General features: G+C 43.4%; 1 protein-coding gene across 9 annotated transcripts in view; it reads right to left on the reverse strand.

Annotated features, from left to right (window-relative positions):
- Nucleotides 1–3,344: 3,344 nt before the first annotated feature.
- The window catches only part of BCL11A (BAF chromatin remodeling complex subunit BCL11A), a 102,431-nt gene continuing 81,048 nt past the window's right edge, over nt 3,345–24,727 (reverse strand). For 2 of the 9 annotated variants that reach the window (XM_006073886.4, XM_025261065.3), the window contains exons 3-5: nt 19,126–19,227; nt 11,866–13,608; nt 3,345–3,854 (exon numbers count right to left, since the gene is read on the reverse strand). In XM_006073886.4, the coding sequence (XP_006073948.1) occupies nt 3,763–3,854; nt 11,866–13,608; nt 19,126–19,227 (1,937 nt within the window). In that variant the 3' untranslated portion in view covers nt 3,345–3,762. Of the gene's footprint in view, nt 3,855–11,585; nt 13,609–19,125; nt 19,228–24,727 lie in introns of all 9 variants that reach the window. The other 7 variants (XM_044925930.1, XM_025261062.3, XM_044925929.2 and 4 more) reach the window with 5 other exon arrangements.

Raw genomic sequence — 24,727 nt, forward strand, 5'->3', positions numbered from 1 at the left:
ACTCATTGGAAAAGACTCTGATGCTGGGAGGGATTGGGGGCAGGAGGAGAAGGGGACGACAGAGGATGAGATGGCTGGATGGCATCACTGACTCGATGGACGTGAGTCTGAGTGAATTCCGGGAGTTGGTGATGGACAGGGAGGCCTGGTGTGCTGTGATTCATGGGGTCGCAAAGAGTCAGACACGACTGAGTCACTGAACTTAACTGAACTGAGGAAGAGAAAGAATGACTGCTTCTGGATTGTGCTGGAATTGAGACATTTTTTAGCTTAATGTACCCCCGGAGAAGTGCAAACTGGAAAGTGCTAACTCCGCTAGGGAGTCAGAGAAAAGGAGCCTCACCTTACTGTTTCCCTGTTAATGAAGAACTCAGGATGGTCCTTGAAAGGTGTGCTTGAACACATGTGTTTTCTGAACTTCCCACTGAACTCAATGAAATCTTCACAACCACTATGCAAATTCCTCAAATCTCTTCCCTCTCACTCCACCCAAAAAGGAGCCAATGTTCTGTGGCATGTAAGAAGAGAAACAACACCTATGAAACACTTCCATTCTGATCCACTCCACCTCTACTCTCTGGGGATACTAATCTATATAAGAATAAGAATTCTTCATAGGAATAAACATTAACACTGGGAAAAAAACCTGCTAATATGAATAACCATCTTCACCATTCACCTCACTATCTAGCTTTCAAAAAGAAGAAAATCATGTCAGCACACAAAAAACTGGAAAGATATTTCTTACTGCTTTAAAGATAGGACTTTAATACAAATACTCTGGAAAACTCCAAGTAAAAATGCCCAGGATACATTTAGCTGAGGTCAGGGCACTCAGTTAGACCCCAGTAGGATCCAAGATTGCTCCTCTTCCCTAAGATTTTTCATTACCACCATTTTTGTTTGTTTCTTTATCACCGGTTTTGATACAATCACTTTTTTCTCCAGCACCACCAACATTCAAATGGCCTGGTGCTGGGTGCTATAGAAGCTACTGAGTCTCCACCACCATGGACCCAGACAGCTAACAGAACTTTTTGTTTTGTGTGACAGTCTGGACAGACCACAGAATTAATGTTCATAGACCAGGCTTGGGAGGGTGAGAACAATGTCCGTTATTTGGGCCCTACCTTCCTGAGAACCCGGGACTGTGTCCTCTAGTCCATGCTCGGCGCATGCCTGGCAACCAATTAATCTCTCTGCAATTTGAAGTTTCCCTCTGGGGAGAGGGCAAAGTAAGCACCCCGATCAGATTTGTCAGTCCCTTCAGCTGCTTCAACCATTCATGGAGAATCATGACCTTGGCATATCGCACAGGGAGATGTCTTCCCAAATCATCTGTCTTGCATGGGCTTTCAAAAGTTCTAGCCCTAGTGTACCACCATCATCTCACAATGAATTTAAAAATGAATTTTTATTTTCTTTCAATGAAGGGTATGGGGGAAGATATGTGGAGTTTGGAGTTTTGGGTTGGTTTGTTTTCTGTTTGCTTCAACGAGGGCTCTTTCTTCTCCAAAAGGAGGACTAAGAAAAATATACACTTTACCCACTCCCTCTCCTTCCCCCAGTGATCCTACTTCTAGAGATACCGTTTATGTACACACTGACTCCAAGAAGAAATAAGAGGTAGAGGCAGAAACACACAGATCGGAAATTAAAGTGTAGCAAGCACCAAGGCTGAAGTTGTCCCCAAATCCAGGATTGTTTGTTCTATTTCAGTCGGGTCTCCTTTGTGAAGCAGAGTTACCATTTCTAGGTATTGGCAAGGGGCTTAGCACGTTCAGGGAAGATGCTGTCCCGGAATCCCTAATGGTCTGAGGTTTCAGTAACACAGAGGCAGAACGTGGGGCAGGGAATGTTCCTCCAAAAAATAACCCTTGTCTGGCGGTTCCATCTCACCTAGATGAGAGGAACTCTCAAAAACTCATCCAGGCCACCTCATCGACCAGAGATATTTGTCATGCTTGCTCCAAGCTCCCCTCTGCAGTGAGCAGTTAGCTGTAGGAGAAGACATCTTTGTGTGCCCTTATAGTGGGCATCCTCGATCTCTGAGTGAGAGCCATATGTGTGTGTGTTGGTGAACATTTACAGCTTGTGTGCTAACATGGTAAGAGACAATCCTTTTGACTAGTCACAGAGTTCAGTGGAATTAAGCTGACAAGACACCAGAACACTGGCTTCTCTGCTCTCCTCAATGGCATGGCTTTGGGCAAGCCCTTAACATTGGTGAGCCTCAGTCTTCTCATCCACAGAGTGGAAGGCTTGAGATCTATTCCACTGAGGATCAGATGAAACAATGCACATGAAAGCCCTGTATCACGCATAAAGCAGCACATAACTGTGAGGAGTCATTATTTATGATGAATAACCAGGAAAGAATCCAGATGCCAATTATTTTGCTGTCTTCTCACTAGGCTAGGTAACCTAGCCAGAGGGTGAGTGGGTAAGATTTTCCCCACTTGTGTTCACAGCCAATATGTAAATCTGCAACACACAGGTGTCTGAGTTCTATTATTTATAAACCTGTTTTAATATGCTATATTGTCTCTAGTTCTCGTCTGAATCTCTAGGCAATAGAAAACACCAAAGTGAGAAAAGTTCTTTGCAAATTAACTGAGCCAGAAGGAATTTTTATCACTCATTTGTAGACTTAACTTATTTGTGTCACTAATTTCTAAGGAACGGGGCGCTATCACAATGACAATAGAGTGTCTGATGTGGAACTCTTTCCTCCTATCATCTTTTCCCCTTATAAAATCTGCCCCAAATTTCCTGGTGTGAGTAATAAAGAAGTTTTATGTTTGTTTGTTTGTCTGTGTTAAGATATATTTGCTGAAGGTTTGGGAACCTAGAATTAGAATATTTAATAAACAACTATTGATATTCATCACCTTCTTTGGGATTTACCACTAACCTAGTGACATTATCTTTCTTGAGCTAAATTAAAAGACAAACTCAAATCCTGCATAGTAGCCACCAAAAGCATATATTTGAAAAACAGAATTCAGTGTGCCATATTATGCATTATTTAATGGTATGCAAATTGTAAGTCAGACAGTTAGGAAAACTACACTTCAGCATTAATAAACAGCAACACTACTACTACATTAATTATGATATTGCTATGATTTATTCCCAAGTTTTGCATTTTGATTCTCCTTGAAAATTTATGCCATCTGATAAGCAGTAACCTATTTCCCCTCCTGCACCTCCTACCCATCCCTCAAATCTGTCCCTCCTTCTCACCCAATAGGTGTCTGCCGGACATGGGTTCAGAAACACAGTTCTAAAGCAGCTGCATTGTCTTATAAGCATTCATAATTAAAGAACAAACAAACACCACCTAAAGCTCCAACATTTATTGTGTCAATGTTAAGCACACTTCTTAAAAGACAACATAGAATGTATAGAAACAAGGGGTTTGGGGAACTCATGCTCATTTCCACAAGACAGGGAATTGGGTTGGCTGGTCTCAGAGGGGCCAGGACGGCTCTCAGAGCAGCGGTGGTCCACAGACCCTCTCTAGGGGACTGATTCACTGTTCCAATGTGGGTCTGTTTTTTTGTTTTTACTTTTTATTAAAAAATATAAATAAAATGACACTGCAGGCCCAGGCAGGAAGGACACTGCAGGACTCTGTCTTCGCACAACGGCTTCTTGGAGGCTACTGTCAGAAAACATCACAAACTAGCAGGATGACAGACCACGCAGATGTCGGCTGGGCGGCTTGCGTCCACCCCGCCCGTGGGGGTTCAAATTTTCTCAGAACTTAAGGGTTCTCGAGCTTCCATCCGAAAACTGCCACACATCTTGAGCTCTCTGGGCACTACGCCGAATGGGGGTGTGTGAAGAACCTAGAAAGAGGTTGGAGACAGAGGAGGGAGGAAAAAAAAAAAAAATACAGGTGTGACTTGGCCCAGTGATTTTCTGTTCTCTAACTAGCTTTTTAAAAATTACAACTTAAACACAGGTTGAGCCACCGGCATCTTAAGCATGATTTAAACCTGAATCTCCCCACCTCCCCCAGATCTCTGACCTCTGAGTTCTTTCCCACACCTCTCTCCCCTCCTCCCGCAAAGGACCCAGACCCCCTCCCCATCCCAGGATAGTCCTAATAAGCTGGGGACACACCTGGAAGGAAACACTTGCCCTTATGACTGAGCAAACTGAGTAGGAAACAGTCCTTTGGTTGAGGAGAACAGGGGAAGGGGGAGGGAGGGGGACATTTCCTTAAAATAATAATAAAATTATAAAGAAACAAAAAAATAAAAATTGATGTAAAAGCAGCACAACGAAAACATGAAATGTTATCAAGTTCAACGTCAAAGCAGCCAACGATTTACAAGAGGCGAACAAATCTCTGAAGAGGAAACCAGAACTCAAAACAGTTGTTCCCAAATGGCACCAAAAACTGCCTGTAGTTTCTTTCAAACATGCAGTTTTCTTTTCTTTTTTTTCTTTTTGTGAGGGGGCAAGGCAGTGATGGAGGGAAGAAGGGAGTGGTTATTTTCCTTCAGGGCTCCTCCCTTGCTGTGTACATTGACTTGAAGCAGCAGAACTGGGAGTCCGGATGTGGGATGTGCCGAGGAAGAGGGCTACCACTGTGGCATTCCAGGCTTCGTTGCCATGGCGACCCGAAGCAGGGGCCTGGGGCCTCTTCTCCCCTGACTTGGCGCCGCAGGAGGCCCCAGGGTCTGGAGCTCGGCTGCTTTCCGAAAACCCCCCCTGAGCGTGGAGACCTGAGCTGAGGGGCCTGCTGTATCCAGGTGGGCTCTGGGGAATCCCCATTCCGGGCCCAGCCCTAAGTCACTGTCGTTGAAGCTCCTTTTGCTGATACCCTCTTCAAGCCACTTTGTCAGCCTGTTACCGACATTTAAAATCCTAACAGACAAAGTATATAGCTAGCATGGGCATGCACCACGTCCACCATTATTTAAAAACACAGCCCCCACCATGGGTTTGGGGGCCCTGCTTTAGAGGACAGACCTTGGGGAAATGGCTTAATTTGCCTTTTCTGCCATCTTGTAAAGACCTGATAAATGCTCCCTTTATCACTTTACAGAAAGGAAAAACAGTATTTGGATCAACCATTGAGTTGCGTTCGGCCAAGTTTAGGTTCTTGACTACAATAACCCATGTAAACTGTATTGGTCTCCTTTCCCACGTGAAAGGGAGGAATTGATCGCCTCCCATGATCATGAATGACACTGGGAAATAGAGAGAGAGAGAGAAACAGGCCCATCCCCCTAAAGGCTGATTCATTGGCCATGTGCTTTACTAAATGAAACAGTGGCCTAATGGGATAACAAGATGACAGCAAGCAAAAGTGCAGACCCAACAACCCATGTCTACCATTTGTAGCTAAAGCAGCCCTGGAGTAAATGTACATCATCCCAATTCCATCTATGTGTTCTGATGTTCATGTCCCTAAAAAGGGGTTCATTTATTTTTATTGGGAAAGTGGCAGGGCCTTAGAAGACAGGAAAATTTGCTAAGTGGCTAACGCATTTTGAAAGCTAACAATCGTTAAAAATCTAACAATCTTTTAAAAAACATTTTTTTCCAAGCAGGTTTAAAGAGCACTGCCAATCCCATCCTTATACCAGCAAAAGTCCCACAATTTTTTTTCTTTTTAAATGGGAAGTCTGGGGGGTGGGGAGAGAAAAAAAAAGAGTATAGGATGTGAACATTCTTGAAAACACCAGGCCCAGGGACAATGGAGGAACAAATCATAATGAAGAACACACGATTACAAAACATTCATAGGAAATCATGGAGCAGGGGAGTGGTTTAAAAAATGAAAATTCTGAATTTCCTCCCTCACTCTCTGAGAGTAAAGTGTTTGAAGCAGGACAAGGTGGGGCCTGAGGCTTCTCAACTCCTTTTCAGGAAGGCCTGACATATCCCAGTACCTTTTAACAAACTTTTAGTGTCTGTGAACAAACCATCTCATTTCCTTATTTCCCCAAATGAAATGATATCTAACCCCCACCACCACTTCCTTTCAAGTTCTCACTTCCAGCATTATGAATATATACAGGATGAACTTATTGCATATACAGAAATGGTTAAATAAACATTTCTATCACAGAATGCCCTGGGAAAAAACTCAGCTACTTCACACTTCCTGCCAGTGCTGGTACAAATGAAGAACCAATCTTACTTCTTAGCAACCTTTAAAATATGTCCATCTCACTCTTTTTGTAAGTCCTAAACAGAGAGAGGACTGTATGTAGTTTGGGGATAAAGGTACTACATGTAAGGCAGAGTGTCTCGGTTAAAATCTGTGAGACATAGTTATTTACTGTACTCTTGTTTATTGTTTTCAAAATGAAGATAAAAGGGAACATTTTAAGCACCAGGCATTCAAGTATGTAGAGAACATTGCATTCAACACATCAGGGGTGTCACATAAATGTAACTTGAGAATCCTGAAATGTGTTCATCCTTATTCTTTCTTTGTTTTAAAAAACTTTATCATGAATTCATCTACTGTTGGAAATGTTTTTTATTATTTAAATTAAGATTTTTAATTTTAGTGTTCTGGATGCAAGATGTCATTTATAAGCTATCTTCTTGTTGCCTAGGTTTTCAGGCTTCTATTATTCACACAGCTTCAGGAATAATATTTTATAGGAGGGTTTCAATAACTCAGGAGATTGAGAATCCTGAAGAACCTGTCTCCCAATAAATTTATTTAACTTTGGGATTATGTAAATCAAACATAATTTGTGATTTATCACCAAATGTTTGCACCCCTCCCCAGTCCCCGTTTGATTTAAGGAATTTGAGCATACAAGCATAGAGTATCCACCATTAATTCTGTCTGTCAGGATGCAAAACCTCATTACACTAAGAGCATCATGTACGGAGAAATTAAAATGAATACTGTATATAAAACCTTCGCAGCTGTACTCACAGCTTCTAATAAAGCAGTGATAGGAACACACAGCAGTTTTACGGACATTTAATATGGTGAAGCAGAAGTCACCGTATCTGAAGCTGGCATGGCACTGAAGACTATTTCTCTATGTCTTGAACAGCATTCTGGTTGCGTTGGTGAAGTAAACTTATCTAAAACATATCTCCCCTCACTTCACTGCCAACTATCACCTTCTGCAAGTACCCCCTCATGCCACCCCAGCTCCTCTACTATACTCTCCCAAATCATCTCTTACCGGATTCCTCTCTGCTTCTCTGCTTTCCACCCAATCTGACTTTTTTAAAAGAGTACACCTACTTTCTCTGTATTTTAGAAGGATAAAACTATTCTTGCCTCAGACAAAAGGCATTCCGTGAAAAGGCCACCTCACAAGGCACCAGGGCATAAGAACTGAGCAACAGAAATGCTACCACAAGACAACAGAATGGCTTTTGTTTTGGTTTTTACAAAAAGAAGAACAATGTCGTATCCATTCGTCTACACTGGGAACAGGGAGACAGTGTCACAGAGGTACGTGTGTAGATGCTGCAACATGCAGTATTTGTAAAAATGACAACACAGATTTCTAAGGAGGGGCTTTTAAGACAGACCTAACTTGCTTTTCAAAGATGTTGTTTCATTTTATGTCTGTTGGTAGGCCAAAAGATAACTAAAGGGTATCCCCACTCTGATTTGCTATCAGTCAAAAAGACTCTGTAAAAACAGCTAAAACATCTGTCCCATCTAGGGTTCCTTAGGCTCTTAGAACCACAGAGCAAACCCTCATGTATCTCAGGAAATCAGTGGCTGATTCCACACATTTGGCTAAAACTGGCTAAACTCCTAGCTACTGCTTTCTTTTTCTCTCTCTCTTTTTTTACCTGATGCTTTCATTTCTGGATTTTTAGATTTGAGGGGTGGGGTTATTTTGGGTATGAGGAAAGACTCTTACTTGGAAAGAAAAGAGCTGATTTAAAAAAAAAAAAAAAAAAACACCTTTTTTACATTATGCTCTACCATAGGGCAGGTTGGGAGAATAGAAAAGAACTTTCAGACAAGAACAGCAAAAAAAATCCAGAGGGAATAAAAGTTTAAGATGCTATTACCAGAAAGTTTTTCATTTATATCTGAATGGATTACTGCTAAGAGATGGAGGGAAAGTTTTTAACATCAGACTGAAAACACTTTCCATTTCTTGAAAATTATTCTAGAACTATAAAGTCTAAAAACTATTTCCATGGCTTGAGATATGTCTATTTTAATATAGTAAGTACTTTATGTTCCTTTAGGGTATAATACACGCATCAAAATGCCCATAGAAATAATCCTGAAAAAGACTGACTGGCCTTCTCTTAAAACCTGTTATTTTCTTGAAAGTAATTTACAGAGTGTGTCAAATGAGGACACAAGAAGCTTACATTGTGTACTTTAATTTTTTTATTTTTTTCAATAAAGGGACAAAATGGGTGTATGAACAGGTTAATGCAGACAACTGCCAAAAAAACACAGACAGTGGTTTTTCCAATAGAACTTAACAAAGACCAGAAACAAATACAATAAAAAGCCAGGTTGTAATGACCTTTGGTCATCCAAATAAAAAAAAAAATAAAAACAAAGAAAAATAAAAGATCAAATTAAGTGCCTCTGTTTTGAACAGGGCACATAAGCAATAATAAATAGTGACTCCCATAGTAAAAGATAAAATTTCAAGTTACGACAAACAGCTTTCATTACAGGAATAGAAAAGGCCAATAACAAAATATTCTGCATTGCCATTTACAAAAAAGTATTGACTAAAGCGGGCTTTCTCTTTAATATGCTTTGCATATGAAATTCTTTCCAATCTAAATATAAAGCACCATTTAGTTTTTGGCAATGAAAAAAACTGCAAAACATTGGTTTTTTTTTTTTTCCTTTTTTTTTTTCTTTCTTTCTTTTACTGCATATGAAGGTAAGATGCTGGAATGTAGGGTGAGAGAAGGAAAGGGACAAAAAGCACACTACATAACAAACCAACGTTATTAGCTTGCAGTACTGCATACAGTATGGCAGCAGGAAAAAGGAACAAAAAGGATATGTACAACCCCTATGACAGCCATCCGTGTGACATTCTAGCAGGCTCCCCCAAACCGCCATTATATGGCTTTTCATCTGTACAATGTCACACTTTTTTGTTTCTCTCTCTTTTTTTTTGAAGCATACAAATAATTTGCACTATATTATCCTGCCAAATTAAAAAAATATACTGTGGCAGCCTGTCTTTTTTTTTTCCACTACCAAAAAAGGTACATTGATACCTTTTAAGAGAACAAGCAACAGTTAAAAATACAAGCTTCAATATAAATACTATAGTGCCTAACACTAGATGAACATTTAATTCAAATACCATTCTAGAAATACAGAAAAAAGACCATAAATGTGTTTTAGCATAGGAATCAACATGAGTGTGCATTTTCCTATATTTAAGTACTATATAATCTTAAACCTTTCCCCAATGTATGTTTTTTTTTTTTTACAACCTGAAGAGCGGTGTGTATCCAAGGCATAGAATTTCCACTACCATTTTTAAATGGATAACAAGTCTTGTAACACCACCAAGACAATGGAACCCTAAAATGCAGTTCCCCCCTAAACATAATGAAGTGTTTTTTTAAAAAATTTTTTCTTAACATTTATATTTAAAAAAGTTTTGTACAAAAAAATCCTTGCACTGTAGAAGCGAAAGCAATCATTCATCTCTATGGTAAGTGTATTCTGTTTTCCATTCACAGCGCTTGCAATGTTGAGTCCGAGTAAGTAAGCTCATTAGTCAAGTAAATGGCTGGCAAAGTTTTTTTAGTTTTTTTTTTAAAAAATGCTCATCAATGAGATTGTGTTCAAATTATTTTTTTCAGCATTCTTGCAACTTTTCCCTTAAGCATAGACCTGTAAACTGGGAAAATTGTACAGTGCACTTAATTGTCCTATCTGAGCAGGTTTATTTTATACTCAACCTCTGTATCTCTGATTAGAGAAAAGATACAGATATTACAGGCAGAGTCAAGTGCTATTTGAACACCAACTCGGGCAGATGCTAGCTTAATAAAAAAAAAAAAAAAAAAGAAAAGAAAAAATTAAAAAAATAAAATAAAAACAATGAATCCTCTTCCATGTTAACACAAATAGCACACAGTGTATGGAAAAGAAATGAAGTACAACTTTTAGGGAGCACAGACATATATCCTGCTACTCTTAAAATTCTTTTTCTTCTTTTTTAAGAATGTCACATTTAAACACAAGCCTTAAGAATTCATAGTTAATCATCATTGTATCAATATTAGCTTATACACCTGTTCTAGTTTAAAATGGCAAAGAGTACCATGTTGTGCTAATAAATCACATATTTTTCCCCCTCTGTTACCCTCTGTCAAACCTTATTGTCAGTCTCTTCTTTTTAACATACTATTCGAGGTCCTAACGTTTATTGTTCGATTGTCCATTTGACAACCAAGTAGGTCTGGATCTATTTCTTCTGGTGCCAGAACTTTTCTTCAAAAGACATTATTTAAAACAAGTTATCTTCATAAAATGAATTCCTTACTAATGTATTTAATCATGTTTCAGGGCCTTTGCACGTTGCACATTCAATTTAATCATCAGTTAAAAAAAATAAAACTTTGGGCAAAAGAGCCCACTTCTTTTAAGCTCTTACCAGGAGCAAAATAGCTTTTATACTGGTATAATCAGTTTTGCTTACAAGATTAAACGAAAGGGAAAATGATGATTAACTAGGACAACGGGTCATATTTTTAGGTAGCCATTGTTGTGAGAAATACAATATAGAATTATACTCTAGGTCCTAAGGTTTATTACCTCACCCAATGCTGATTTAAGCTACAAGTTTATAACAAGTAGAAAGAACCATCAACGTGGTTGTAATAGATCCAAGGCACTCATATTTTAAAACCAAATGATAGAATAAACTTTTTTTCTGTTAGTTAGTCAATTCAAGGCCTTTTCTTCCTCTCCAATTAATAACATTTAACCCTTTAGAGACAGACGTTTACCGTGTAGAGATTTTCTTTCAGTGCCATCTATTCTGTCTATAGAGGGTTAATCCAAAGACTGTTTTTCCTCCTCACGTTATAAAAGAAAACTGTACATGATATGTATTACAGAATGTATGCAGCATGGTCTTTTTCTCTCTCTCTCTCTTTTTCTCTCAGAACGGAACTGGAAACAGCAACGGTGTTTTCTCAGCAACGAATCGGGGACAATTTAAAATAGCCGTAACATACCATACATGCTGTCTAAGTTTAAAAAAGAAAAAAAAAAAAAAAACATACACAACATGTAAATTATTGCACAAGAGAAAGGCTCAAAGTTTGCGTAAAATGCAATAGTATTGCCCCATACAGATCATGCATTCAAACGGTGAGAACATAAAGGAAAAAAAGAAAAAGAAAAAAAAGAAAAGAAAAAGAAAAAAAAAACAGGTGTGCTGGTGACAAGCACTCTCATTTTCTTAGCTTCCGTTACTTCTGTTTGTTTGTTTGTTTAAATCACATGGGACTAGAAAAAAATCCTACAGGTTGTGGGGCTGGAGGGCGATGGGGAAGGGGGGGCGGGGAATGGTGAAAAAAGGAGGTGGCAGGTGGGAGTGAGGGAGGGGGTATTCATATACCTCTATTCAGTTTTTATATCATTATTCAACACTCGATCACTGTGCCATTTTTTCATGTGTTTCTCCAGAGTACTGTACACGCTAAAAGGCATCTTACAAATTTCACATTTGTAAACGTCCTTCCCCACCTGGCCATGCGTTTTCATGTGCCTGGTGAGCTTGCTACTCTGGGCACAGGCATAGTTGCACAGCTCGCATTTATAAGGCCTTTCGCCCGTGTGGCTTCTCCTGTGGACAGTGAGATTGCTACAGTTCTTGAAGACTTTCCCACAGTACTCACAAGTGTCGCTGCGTCTGCCCTCTTTTGAGCTGGGCCTGCCCGGGCCCGGACCACTAATATGGGGCGTGCTCCCTCCACTTCCCGTGCCGCTGCGCCCCGAGATCCCTCCGTCCAGCTCCCCGGGCGGCGTGGAGAAGCGCAAGCTCCCGTTCTCCGAGGAGTGCTCCGACGAGGAGGCGAAAGGCGATTGTCTGGAGTCTCCGAAGCTCAGGAAGGGATCTTTGAGCTGCCTGGAGGCTGCGTAGCCGGCTAGCCACTGCGAGTACACGTTCTCCGTGTTGGGCATCGCGGCGGGAGGCAGGTCGAACTCCTTCTCGAGCTTGATGCGCTTGGAGAAGGGGCTCAGCGAGCTGGGGCTGCCCAGCAGCAGCTTTTTGGACAGACCCCCCGAGGCCGACTCACCCGGGGAGCAGCCGCGGCCGTTAACAGTGCCATCGTCTATGCGGTCCGACTCGCCGGCCACCGAGTCTTCGTCGCAAGTGTCCCTGTGGCCCTCGGCCTCGGCCAGGTGGCCGCGCTTATGCTTCTCGCCCAGGACCTGGTGGAAGGCCTCGCTGAAGTGCTGCATGGAGCTGAGCACCATGCCCTGCATGACGTCCGGCAAGGGGCGGCCCTCGTCGCCCACGCCCACCACCGCGCCCCGCGAGCTGTTCTCGTGGTGGCGCGCTGCCTCCAGGCTCAGCCCGAAGCCGTAGTCCACCCTCTCGCTCTCCGTCAGCTCCTCCTCCTCCTCTTCCTCCTCTTCCTCCTCTTCCTCGTCGTCCTCCTCGTCCTCCTCGTCCCCGTTCTCCGGGATCAGGTTGGGGTCGTTCTCGCTCTTGAACTTGGCCACCACGGACTTGAGCGCGCTGCTGGCGCTGCCCACCAGGTCGCTGGTGCCCGGTTCCGGGGAGCTGGCGGTGGAGAGGCCGTCGTCCGACTTGACCGTCATGGGGGACGACTTGTGCATGTGCGTCTTCATGTGGCGCTTCAGCTTGCTGGCCTGCGTGCACGCGTGGTCGCACAGGTTGCACTTGTAGGGCTTCTCGCCCGTGTGGCTGCGCCGGTGCACCACCAGGTTGCTCTGAAATTTGAACGTCTTGCCGCAGAACTCACACGACTTGGACTTGACCGGGGGCTGGGAGGGAGGAGGGGCGGATTGCAGAGGAGGGAGGGGGGGCGTCGCCAGGAAGGGCGGCTTGCTACCTGGCTGGAATGGTTGCAGTAACCTTTGCATAGGGCTGGGCCGGCCGGGGGACAGCGGTGGGCTAGACGTGTTCCCTGCCAGCTCTCTAAGTCTCCTAGAGAAATCCATGGCGGGAGGCTCCATAGCCATTGGATTCAACCGCAGCACCCTGTCAAAGGCACTCGGGTGATGGGTGGCCAGGGCCATCTCTTCCGCCCCCAGGCGCTCTATGCGGTGGGGGTCCAAGTGATGTCTCGGTGGTGGACTAAACAGGGGGGGAGTGGGTGGAAAGCGCCCTTCTGCCAGGCCGGAAGCCTCTCTGGATACTGATCCTGGTATTCTTAGCAGGTTAAAGGGGTTATTGTCTGCAATATGAATCCCATGGAGAGGTGGCTGGGAAGGACATTCTGCACCTAGTCCTGAAGGGATACCAACCCGCGGGGTCAGGGGACTTCCGTGTTCGCTTTCTAAGTAGATTCTTAATCCATGAGTGTTCTGTGCGTGTTGCAAGAGAAACCATGCACTGGTGAATGGCTGTTTGCAAGTTGTACATGTGTAGCTGCTGGGCTCATCTTTACCTGCAAAATAATACAACACCAACATCAATGTTTAATCACCGAGGAGGGCATCAGCAATTGCTTATTTATGTTCCACCTCCAGCCTTCCCTTCCCCCAGCTGTCAACCCCAAGGCCTAAGCCCTCGCTGATCCTATCCCCTGTGCCTAGAATGGGCTGGTACATCTGGGGATTGGTGCCCAACAAATGTCTGTCAAAGCAGTCTTCCTGCCTTTTGACTCAGTGCTAAGCATTTTAAATCCAGTCTTTTAAAGCAGAAAAATCTAGACTAATCCAAGCTCAAGAATGAGGATCCCTACATTCTAGGGAAGTTCAACAACTATCTTACAAATTTTCCAATCTTCACCAGCTGTGTTTTTTGGGACAAGCCATTTCATCTCTGTGTTTCTGTTTCCTCCTCCATGAAGTGAGGGACTTGGACAAGGTGACCTAAAGGAAAGTCTCCTGCTTCCTAAAACCCCCTGGGTGGCAGGTAAACTTTCTAAATAGGCAGTCATTTCATGGAGATATCAAAAAAGAGGTTAACTCATTACAATTCTCTATGGCCCTAGAAATGCTTTTAATCTTCACCTGAAACACACTAGTTGTTGATATTGTTAAACATGAGAAAGTCCTTGTGAAATAATTACGTGGAAGAGAGACTAGTAAAATCTCACATCCCAGCCTGTGTGAGGGGCAGTGAGTCCTAATTCTGGTTCCATAACACCCTGTGGGGATTCCCATGTTTATCTCAAGGGATGCTGCAAAAAAATCTCAAAAGAGAAATTTAATTCAGACTTAACCAATGGGCCATATCAAATCTTCAGGAGTTGTCCCACCAAGTCAAACAAATGCAAGTCTAGAGAAGTTAGGAGGAGTGTCTGGTGCCAACTTAAGCAGACACGGCATCCGAATTGAAGAACAGTTAAAGCAGCCAGCACCATGACGGGCAGCAGGCTGAGAAATGCTACACTGGCCTCCTCCTCATTATTTTGAGAGGCTAACAACGTGAACCAAATTATACAACATCCTGCGCCCTCGGCTGAGCCTCAGCTCCAGTTGAGAAAGAAACAGAAAGATACAGTTCAGCTAGTCAACTCTCTGGCCAGTCGCCAAGCCGTCTGGAGAGGGGCCCTGCTTAAGTCACATTATTTCTCTCTCGCTGAAAAGAACCCGAGAGTGGGAAATGCCGCCGTGGCAAAGAGGGGGCCAGCTTGACTTCCCAATCATTCTTTTTTGGAGCTAGCTAAATAAAAAAAAACATATAAATCAAGGGAGTCACTAACAGTTTACCAGCCGTCTCAGCGTTTGAAAGGGCACAGAAGGGCACAGATGCTGGTGGCCAGAGGACTAGGATGAGAAACATCAGTAACTCCCCAGGAATTTCAAGAAAAGACACTTAAAATACAAGCGGGAAATATTCTTAGGTCCCCCCTGTTAAGGGTTGGGAAGATCCCCTGGAGGAGGGCACGGTGACCCACTCCAGTATTCGTCCCTGGAGAATCCCATGAACAGAGGAGCTTGGCGGCTACAGTCCATAGGGTCACAAAGAGTCAGACACAACTGAAGAGACTTAGCACACACGCCCTTTTTGAGAGGCATTCCGTAAGGCCACAGATAGTATTTGTCAGTAACTTTTGAAAAAGGGAAAAATTCACCACGGAGTTAAAAGAGTGGGAATGAGGAATTAATCAATTATGATTCCTCCATTTAGCCAATCAAAAAGAGAAGCTGGCAGCATCTTCTCAGGAGCCCCAAACACTTGTATTCCAAAACAAGCCAGCCTCACTCAAGCACTTGTCTGAATAGTGGACTCCCGGCCCTGACCTTGTAATTTACTTTACAATGCATTTATAATCTCACTCAATATATCCCACTCCTGGGTAAATCTCTTTAACAAGATTAGATGATAAGATACCAAAATTAGGTTTCAAACATTTGCCTGCCTAATGTGGAAGGGGAAAAAAAAAAAAAGGCAGAAAGATTTTGAAAGAAAATGCTGACATTAGTATCACATTATCTATCTATTTTTGTTTGCCTCCTCGCTTCAAAGAGAAATAAAAAGCATCATTGAGAGTATTTTCATAAATTTTTTGTTGTTGTTGAACAATGACTTGGGTCCTAAATAGGCAGGAAAAAAACTATCTGGTTCCAACTACCGTGACCCTCAGTGGCTCCTTTGACTCGCTAGGACTCTGTGTTATTATCATACATTTAGCCTGACAATCTGAATTGGGTAAGTAAAAAGGAGATTTGTCAGCTGAAGAAAGTCCTTAACACTTTCATCACTACCAATGCCTTTAAGTAGTATTTTACCTTATAATATTCTGTTGAAACCCAGGACTGGACCTATAATTACCAGTGCTGGTTTTGCAGGCACCATGAATAAATTCCAAAATCTATAGCACTCCATTAAGGATCTCATCTAGGTCCTTTTGAAAAGGCTTAAATGAGGAAAGTCCATTTTATTTTGCTGCCCTGAGCTTTCTCAAATTTTGTTTTCAGAGCCAGTTATGTGATCATGCTACAGTATGTTAACACTGGGCTTTTACCCTCCCCTCTCTCTCATACATCAGGTCAGAGAAAATGGCAGTTTCTCTTATAATGAGCACACAACATACAGTTTTCACTACCTCATTTTAGTATTCCCATCAACTAGATATTCTAGATCATGAGGGCAGCTAGTGTAATCGTAATGTCAATGAGAAGGGCTGTTACGATTGAGACTAAAGATTACATGGAAAGAGCTGCTTTGAAACTAGTAATTATTACCAGTCCACTAATAGCGAATGATGCATCACAGTCTCACCATATAATCTGTATTTCACTCGACTCATGCCAGTGCACCATATTATATTACAGTGCTCACAGACTCTAAATTCCTAAACTGCAGTCATCAATAAATGTGTTACTTGCCATAATTTGTGAAATTACTTTGTTCATAACATCTTTGATGGTTTAGAAAGACCAGAATTGATTTCCTGCGTGGCAAAATTAGGGCTACATTGATTTATTGACGTGTAAAATATAATAATATTCTTCATTTACCCTGATGAAAATCAACTTCTCAATTTGAGAGCCTCATTGGGCATTCAGGGGGATTGTTTTGATTTAGAGCAATAACCGGAGATCTGGCCTCGAGCAGAGGAACTCTGAGGCATCAAAACGGTTAAAATCAGCTATTAGCTCACCTACAGCTTTTACTTTATTTCATTTTATTGTATAGGAAGGAATGACCCCATTTCCAGTTTGTCACCGATGCTCAGGAGTTATAATTTAGAAGAGCAAATTCTGAGGAGGGACTCTGGCTCTACGACTTACTGGCTGGTGGCTCTAGGACAATCATTTAATTTCTTCAAGTCTTAGGTTTCCTATCTGTAGTGTTAGTCGCTCAGTCGTGTCTGACTCTTTATAACCATGGACTGTAGCCCGCCAGGCTCCTCTGTCCATGGGATTTCCCAGGCAAGAATACTGGAGTGGGTTGGCATTCCCTTCTCGAGGAAATCTTGCCAACCCAGGGATGGAACCTGTGTCTCCTGCATTACAGGCAGAGTCTTTTACCCTCTGATCACCAGGGAAGCCCTTGTCTGTAAAATGAGTGTAAAAACAGTACCTTAAAGAATTGTGAAGCTCGAGTGACAAATGTATACAAAAGCTCTCTGTAAACTATCATGTCCAACATTAATGTGAGTCTTCTTTATTCCTAGGCTTGACTAGTTACCTAACATGATGACTAACCACACATTACACACCCACAAGGGCTTTTGGAGACAAGACTGGAATCCAGGATCCGGGCCTTCTCAGGCCAAGGGGAGACCCTGGTTAGAGGAAAGCAAGAGCGGGTGATTTTAAGGCCCTGGACCATGGTCCACACAGCCAGGAGGCCACAGCATAAGTGCTAAATGCTCTGAGAGCCTAGGGCAGAAGGTTAAGGAAGCCAGAGGGGTGCAGATCAGTTCTGCCCAAGGACTTCCTGGATCCCTAACGACCCACTTCCACATACCTCATTCTGGTCACTCCTAAACTGGCCCTGCCAGCATGGGCCCCAGCAAACTAGAAGATTCCTAGTTTCCCACCCCCTCAGATCAAACTCCCTGCCCTCAGGAGGATGAAGCCATAGAGAAGGTGCCTGTTTCCCAGGCAGCAGCCCTTGGGCCCCCACTCCATCCTCCCCTCTACGCCCCATTCTTTTCTCCTCCCTTCCCTCCAAAGGCTCTGTTCCCACAGCCAAGGACAGGCCCCAGGCAGGCACCCCCAGCAAAACGAGGAGAGCTCTCCCCACCCAGTCAGCATGTAGGCACTTGATGCCTTGAGTCCAACCCGCTGAGCTCTCTGCAATCAGTGACCTAACCCAGTCTTCAGCCCAGCTAGGTTGGGGCGGTGAGGGGGGGAGGAGGTGCTTTTAACCCCTGCACCACCCAGCCCTCAGGACCTCAGGGCTTGTGAAATTTCATACAATAACTCTTTGTTAGCTAGAATTACCTAGGAGTTAATAAAAATAAACAACCAGCTTCCAGTTTGATCTCAGGCTGTAGGCCCTGCCCTGCAGACACCATTCACAAGAAGACTGGGTCTAGTTGACCTCCCATCTGAAAACCAGCCACCTTGAAGGCCCCAACTCCTGGCTCTTCATTTTTTTCATTTACTTTCAAAATAAAAATGGTTTCCTTAAATACAAATTAGACATCACATTTCTTTTCTTCCTGAGCCTACTTTTTTGTATTTGGGGTAGAATCAAGCCCCAGGCCCTCACCCCCTCCCCATCAGACTTTTTAGCCATGCGTGACTCATACCATGGATTCCAACAGACAGAGGCAAACTGTATTACCTTTTAAAACAATATATTTCAGAAACATTTTTATAAACATACAAATCTAAATTTCATAAGAAGGTCCCCACTATAAAAGCTGGCTTGAACCAATAACTAGACAGTGATAGTGATGGTGAGGGTGGGGGGTGGTATCTTTGAATTTTAGCAACAATGCTGTGCATTTTTCTCTGAATCTAGGAGAAAAACAAGTAGAAATTATATATGTAATGTACAATGCATATATAAAAATATACCATGTTTAAAAGTACATGCATATATAATATGCATGAGGATACCTCTACAGTACCTCTGAACTGAGTCCTTTCTGGTTCTGGTCTCTGCTAAAGACACATGTCATGGAGTAAATTCAAAGTCCTCTAAATGAGGCCATGAGGGTGTATGCCCAAGCAATAAAATGGGCCCTGAACAGACCTATGCAGTCACCAGTCATGGAGCCACACAAGACCCTGGGGAGGAGACCAACAGGGAGGAGCTGCTGTCAGCCTCATGCCCCCAGTAAGGAGAAAAAGAAAGGGGAGAAGGAAAAAAGTCACTGGGGCTGAATGACCTGGGGGAGCCAGGTGCCAAGTGAGTAATGGGATACACATATGCAGATGCCAAGGTATTTTGGAAGTAACTCCTTTTAGTACTTAAAGCGTAAAGGTAATTTCCAGCAACTCTCATCTCTATACACATGGACATTTGTAGAAGAAAATAATGCTCAACTTACAAATACCCTGCGGGGCATATTCTGCACTCATCCCAGGCGTGGGGATTAGAGCTCCGTGTGCAGAACGAGGGGAGGAGAGGCCCCTCCAGTGCAGAAGTTTATCTGTGAAAGAAACCCAAAAATCAAGCATGAAAGCTATAAACAATGTGCATTGTAAACCACAGGATATCACATTTCAGTTCCATTAAAATAGATTAACATCATTACAACAGCCTTGCAGATAGTGAACAGGCCCAAGGCCTGTATCAAATGAACAGTGGTGACTTCTTTCCCACAGTTCTGTTCTTAATTTTGGTTTGTTTTTTTTTTTTTTTTGACAAAAGGGAAGGGAGTTGATGTTTTAGGTATGGGGTAGGAGGGGGAGTGTTCTTTGGTTCATTTATTAGTCTGATTATTGTCTTATAATAAGACAATATTATGTGTGAATAGCAAAAGGAAATTGCCAGTATGATTGGCAGGCTGGTAACATGGCAAGGTTATCTGCAAGGCTGGCTTATGTGCATACATTTACTTTACTTATAGACAAGCTCAAGTAAAAAACAATATGGTAACAGAAAATGAGTGCATTTGTGACTCTTTCCTTCTGGAACAGAGTTTCATTCTGCCTTCCCTGTCCTACACTTCCCCTGCTGTATTCAGCACCTTCAATGATAGGGAAACCATGGGCATCTCAGGACTTGGAATTCTATCCATGGAGTACCCCATATAGACATGTCTTCTTATAGCACAAAGCAACGTAAAGACTAGACTTCAAAGGTTAACGTAATTTGGCCAAATCCTCACCTTTAGGATAAGGAATCCTGCCACTCAGTGACTAGGAGACAACCAGCATTCCAAAAACAGCAGCACCCAGAAAGAGTGGCCCACCTTCTATATTCCACTGCACTGGGCTGCATCCTGGTGAGGAAAAATGACTGCTCACACTAATAAACATAAATCTAGCCATAAATCAAGCATTTCTAGCACTGAGATTTTTGTGAGAAAGGAAATATTGGGTTTGTGCAACCTGGGGATTGTATGGTTTATATGGTGAGTTCCTAGCTTTTGCAAGTCCACCTTGAGCTAACCAAGCATGGATAAGTCAATCTTGAGACACAGTGGAAGAGAGGGATGGAGCAGGGACGCTCCGTGCGCTCTAGCGGCTTGGAGTTTGACATGACTGGGGGAGGCAGCAGAGAAGAAAAACAGACTTTGATGGTGAGTAAACAGAGTATGTTTTCCATTAGCTTAATATTAAGAGCACTTAGAAGAGTTGTTGTTATACTCTAGGATAGCAGGTCTCAAGTGTAAAATACGTCCTGTTCTCCTTCTATAGATCACACTGCCAAGAACAGCCAGGGCGACCAGCACAAGGTTCCCTTTCATGAGGAGCCTGGTGGGTAACAATGGCGTGGCGTTCGTGGAAGCTCTTAAATCTGTTGTTACCGGGCCTGCCCAGGGAGGCTGCCTAGGACCATCTACAGAGGCAAGTCCTTCTCCCTGACCACCGCCCCCCCAAAAAAAACAAATACCACACAATGAACCAGCAAAAGCTGAAGACTGGACTTGGAAAATAAGCATGTCTTCAACCAACTGTTTACATTCCATGAATTGAGAGGTGAGGGTGAAATTAACTACAGATTTAGTCATAGCATTTTTCAATGAGAAATCTGAGAATGCATTTTTGCACTTGTTCTTGCCTCAGCTATTGTATAAATTTGTTTGTCACCAAGACTGAAATCCATTTCTTAGGAGACCCACACAACAGGGTACTATGACCCCAACATGAGAGCAACAAGGTACTTAGATGTTCAGATGCGGGTAGTCTCATTTCATATTCCCCGCCCCTGACTCTGGGAAGCAACCCTTTGGTGCCTTGACTAGACCTCCAGCAAGAAACTGGAGAACCATTAACCTTGTCCAGGCCTAACCAATTGCATGCATCTCTTGTTGGCAAACTCCTCAACTAACCCACTGGCCTAGAGCAAACCAAGCTTCTGGGGGTAGCAGCCTAGCCCCGTTTCCCATAGCACTAGGCCACAGGGCAAAGTGAGGCCTCACCAAGGACAGTCTCTGAGTACCTGGCACCAAGATTTGGTTTTGGTTTCTGAACTGTAAAAATCCTTAGAGATCATCAAGTCTAACGCCTTCATTTTGTAGATGGGGAAACTGCTGCTGCTAAGCTGCTAAGTCACTTCAGTCGTGTCCGACTCTGTGTGACCCCATAGACGGCAGCCCACCAGGCTCCCCCATCCCTGGGATTCTCCAGGCAAGAACACTGGAGTGGGTTGCCATTTTCTTCTCCAATGCATGAAAGTGAAAAGTGAAAGTAAAGTCGCTCAGTCATGTCTTAGCGACTCCATGGACTGCCGCCTACCAGGCTCTTCCATCCAAGGGATTTTCCAGGCAAGAGTACTGGAGTGGGGTGCCATTGCCTTCTCCGTGGGGAAACTGAGGCTTGAGAAATGAAATGACTGGCCCATAGCTAGACGGATGGTTAACCACAAAGTGAAGATCAGAATCAGCCTCCTGACTGTCCATCCAGTGCTCTTTTCTGGGATATCCATCTCTCTCCTTCCCTCTTGTGGTTCCCACCATGTTCTGCACTGCCCAAGAAGTACCAGTGAGGAGGGATCTCTTTCTCTTGAACCACTGGGAGGAATAACCTCTCTTGGAGGAGAATCCAGCCCAGAGGTGTTGAGTGGGCCTTTCAAACAGTCTGAATGAACTGACTTGGTTTCAAAATTAGAAAACAACACCTGATCTGCTTCCTGCGCCTCTTGGCTCACCTCCACTGTTGTCATCCTCTACCTCTGCTCCCCCTCTGAGAATCAGTCAGTAGAAGAGAAACAAAACCGTTCCTATGAGCCAAACAAGCTCCTGACACTGTCTTTGTGAGTGAGACTCATACTTGCATTTCTCTTCCCCCATGAACCAAAGGCAACGGGCAGCCCCAGCTGATTCTGCAGCCTCTCCCACCAAACACATCTCCAAACACATTCTCCTTGGTAAGCAGAATCAACATCCCCACAGGAACTGGAAATGCTAAACTGTTAATAGCCTCCCTAGGGCTTAACTTTTTGCTATGATGCTTTCAATTATTTCATCATGGTTTAGACAGAGTCGAGTCTCACAATTAATGCTTCTAAGCATCACCTTCAACCAGCAGCTCTGCCCACCTCCCAGGCTGCCCCTGACTGAGGGCCTCTTCTCCTCCCAGCCACATTTTCATTCTCCCCAGGGGGAGGTGGGCTCGGCTGGCTGGCAGGGAAGTAGGCAGTTGACCTGTGCTCCCTTTATTTCTTTGGTGGTCCTCTCAGGGCAGTGGTTCTCAAAGTGCAGACCCAAGCCCAACATCAGCATCACCTGGGAACTTGTTTGGAAATGCGAAGTCCCCCCACCCCACCCCAAAAAAAGGAAATGCAAAGCCCCAGGCCCTTCCTTAGACTTACTAAATCAAAAACTGGGTTGATGGGGAGGGGCGGAGTGGAGTACAAAAACCTCTGTCTAGCAAGCACTCCCAGGGATTCGTATGCACAATCCAGTTTCATAAGCACTGTCTTAGGGTAAGAGGAGGCATGGAAGCTGGAAGCTTTGATGTTCTCCTGGCAGAGATCCACTGGCTATGAGGTTGTCTGGAACTCACCTACCTCCTTTAGGACCAAAGCAAGCTTGGGAAATTCCTAAGGATCCCTCCATGTGGAGTCCAAGGTTCCACCCTTCCTCATTGACCAGGAACAGCCCCAGACTCAAACAGGGAATGCTCTTTGCATAACTTCCCAACCAGCTTTTGCCAGGCAGATGATGTCCTCACTGCTTCCACAAAAGTGGAAGTGTTTGTGAACGCAGCTGTGGCACGCTGCATGGTGTAATGTAGCCAGTACTGGACTCCTGTTTCCCTTTCTGGACTTGCAAATATGTGGCCCTCTTCTGAATCAATCTTTTCATATGCCTTGTACTGCTCTGGTGAAAAGCACTTTAACCTGTTCTGTTGCATAAAAGTCTCTCCAGACCCAGCATTTCCATTTAGGGCCTCAGAAATGCCTTATGCATTTGTTGTTGTTGTTGTTGTTTACTTACTAAGTCATATCTGACTCATTGGGACTCCATGGAATGTAGCCTGCTGGGCTCCTCTCTCCGTGGGATTTCCCAGGCAAGAATACTGGAGTGGGTTGCTGTTTCCTTCCCCAGGGACCTTATGCATTATTAAGTTGCAATGGTTCCTTATGGCTGAATAATAAATAATGAATTTTATTTTTTTCAGCTCTCATTAAAAATCTTCACTGAATTGGGAATGGTTTTGACTGAATGCTGTGCACAGGTCACTTTACATTTCTATGTGCATCAGGACCAACTTTTGACAGAGAGCGCTATAAGCCAGGTGGGACATCCCTGGAATTGAAGATCATTAAATCAAGTTCTAGGTTTCCTCAAGAACATCTCAAAGATTCCTTAACTATTGACCTGCTATTTGTTTCCAAAACGAATCCCTGGGTATGTCATATAGCCACATCACTGTCTACCAATCAACAAGTAATCCTGCTGATGTACAAATGGGCGGAAACAGCCGAGCACAAGGCAACATTTCCAAAGCACTGCATGACTGCTCCAGGTGCCTACTTTTATCAAGATTTGAAAACCCAGGCCTCTCTAGAGAAGTACATACATGTATGGATGTTTGCTGTTCGCTAAAGTGTATATGTGCATCTATGTATTTCTTTTCTTAAACACACATTTCTAGATAATTTCCCTGTTTTCCTAACAAGATGAAGCATGGGAGTAGAGCTCTCCCCAAGAGGAAGGGTCACCCTGTGAAATGTGACCTCCCACTCACCTTGGGTCTCCTTGAAAAGAATGGATGACAGTCCACTATAATGGGGAAGAATCTCTCTATTGGTGACAGGCCAAAATAAAGGACCCTGGTTCCAAATAGGAAAAACAGTTCGTCAAGGCTGTATATTGTCACCCTGTTTATTTAACTTATATGCAGAGTACATCATGAGAAACGCTGGACTGGAAGAAACACAAGCTGGAATCAAGATTGCCAGGAGAAATATCAATCACCTCAGATATGCAGATGACACCACCCTTATGGCAGAAAGTGAAGAGGAACTCAAAAGCCTCTTGATGAAAGTGAAAGTGGAGAGTGAAAAAGTTGGCTTAAAGCTCAACATTCAGAAAACGAAGATCATGGCATCCAGTCCCACCACTTCATGGAAAGTAGATGGGGAAACAGTGGAAACAGTGTCAGACTTTATGTTTGGGGGCTCCAAAATCACTGTAGATGGTGACTGCAGCCATGATATTAAAAGACGCTTACTCCTTGGAAGGAAAGTTATGACCAACCTAGATAGCATATTCAAAAGCAGAGACATTACTTTGCCAGCAAAGGTTCGTCTAGTCAAGGCTATGGTTTTTCCTGTGGTCATGTATGGATGTGAGAGTTGGACTGTGAAGAAGGCTGAGCGCCGAAGAATTGATGCTTTTGAACTGTGGTGTTGGAGAAGACTCTTGAGAGTCCCTTGGACTGCAAGGAGATCCAACCAGTCCATTCTAAAGGAGATCAGCCCTGGGGTTTCTTTGGAAGGAATGATGCTAAAGCTGAAACTCCAGTACTTTGGCC

Source organism: Bubalus bubalis, chromosome 12, assembly GCF_019923935.1.
Source record: "Bubalus bubalis isolate 160015118507 breed Murrah chromosome 12, NDDB_SH_1, whole genome shotgun sequence".
Taxonomy (NCBI): domain Eukaryota; kingdom Metazoa; phylum Chordata; class Mammalia; order Artiodactyla; family Bovidae; genus Bubalus; species Bubalus bubalis.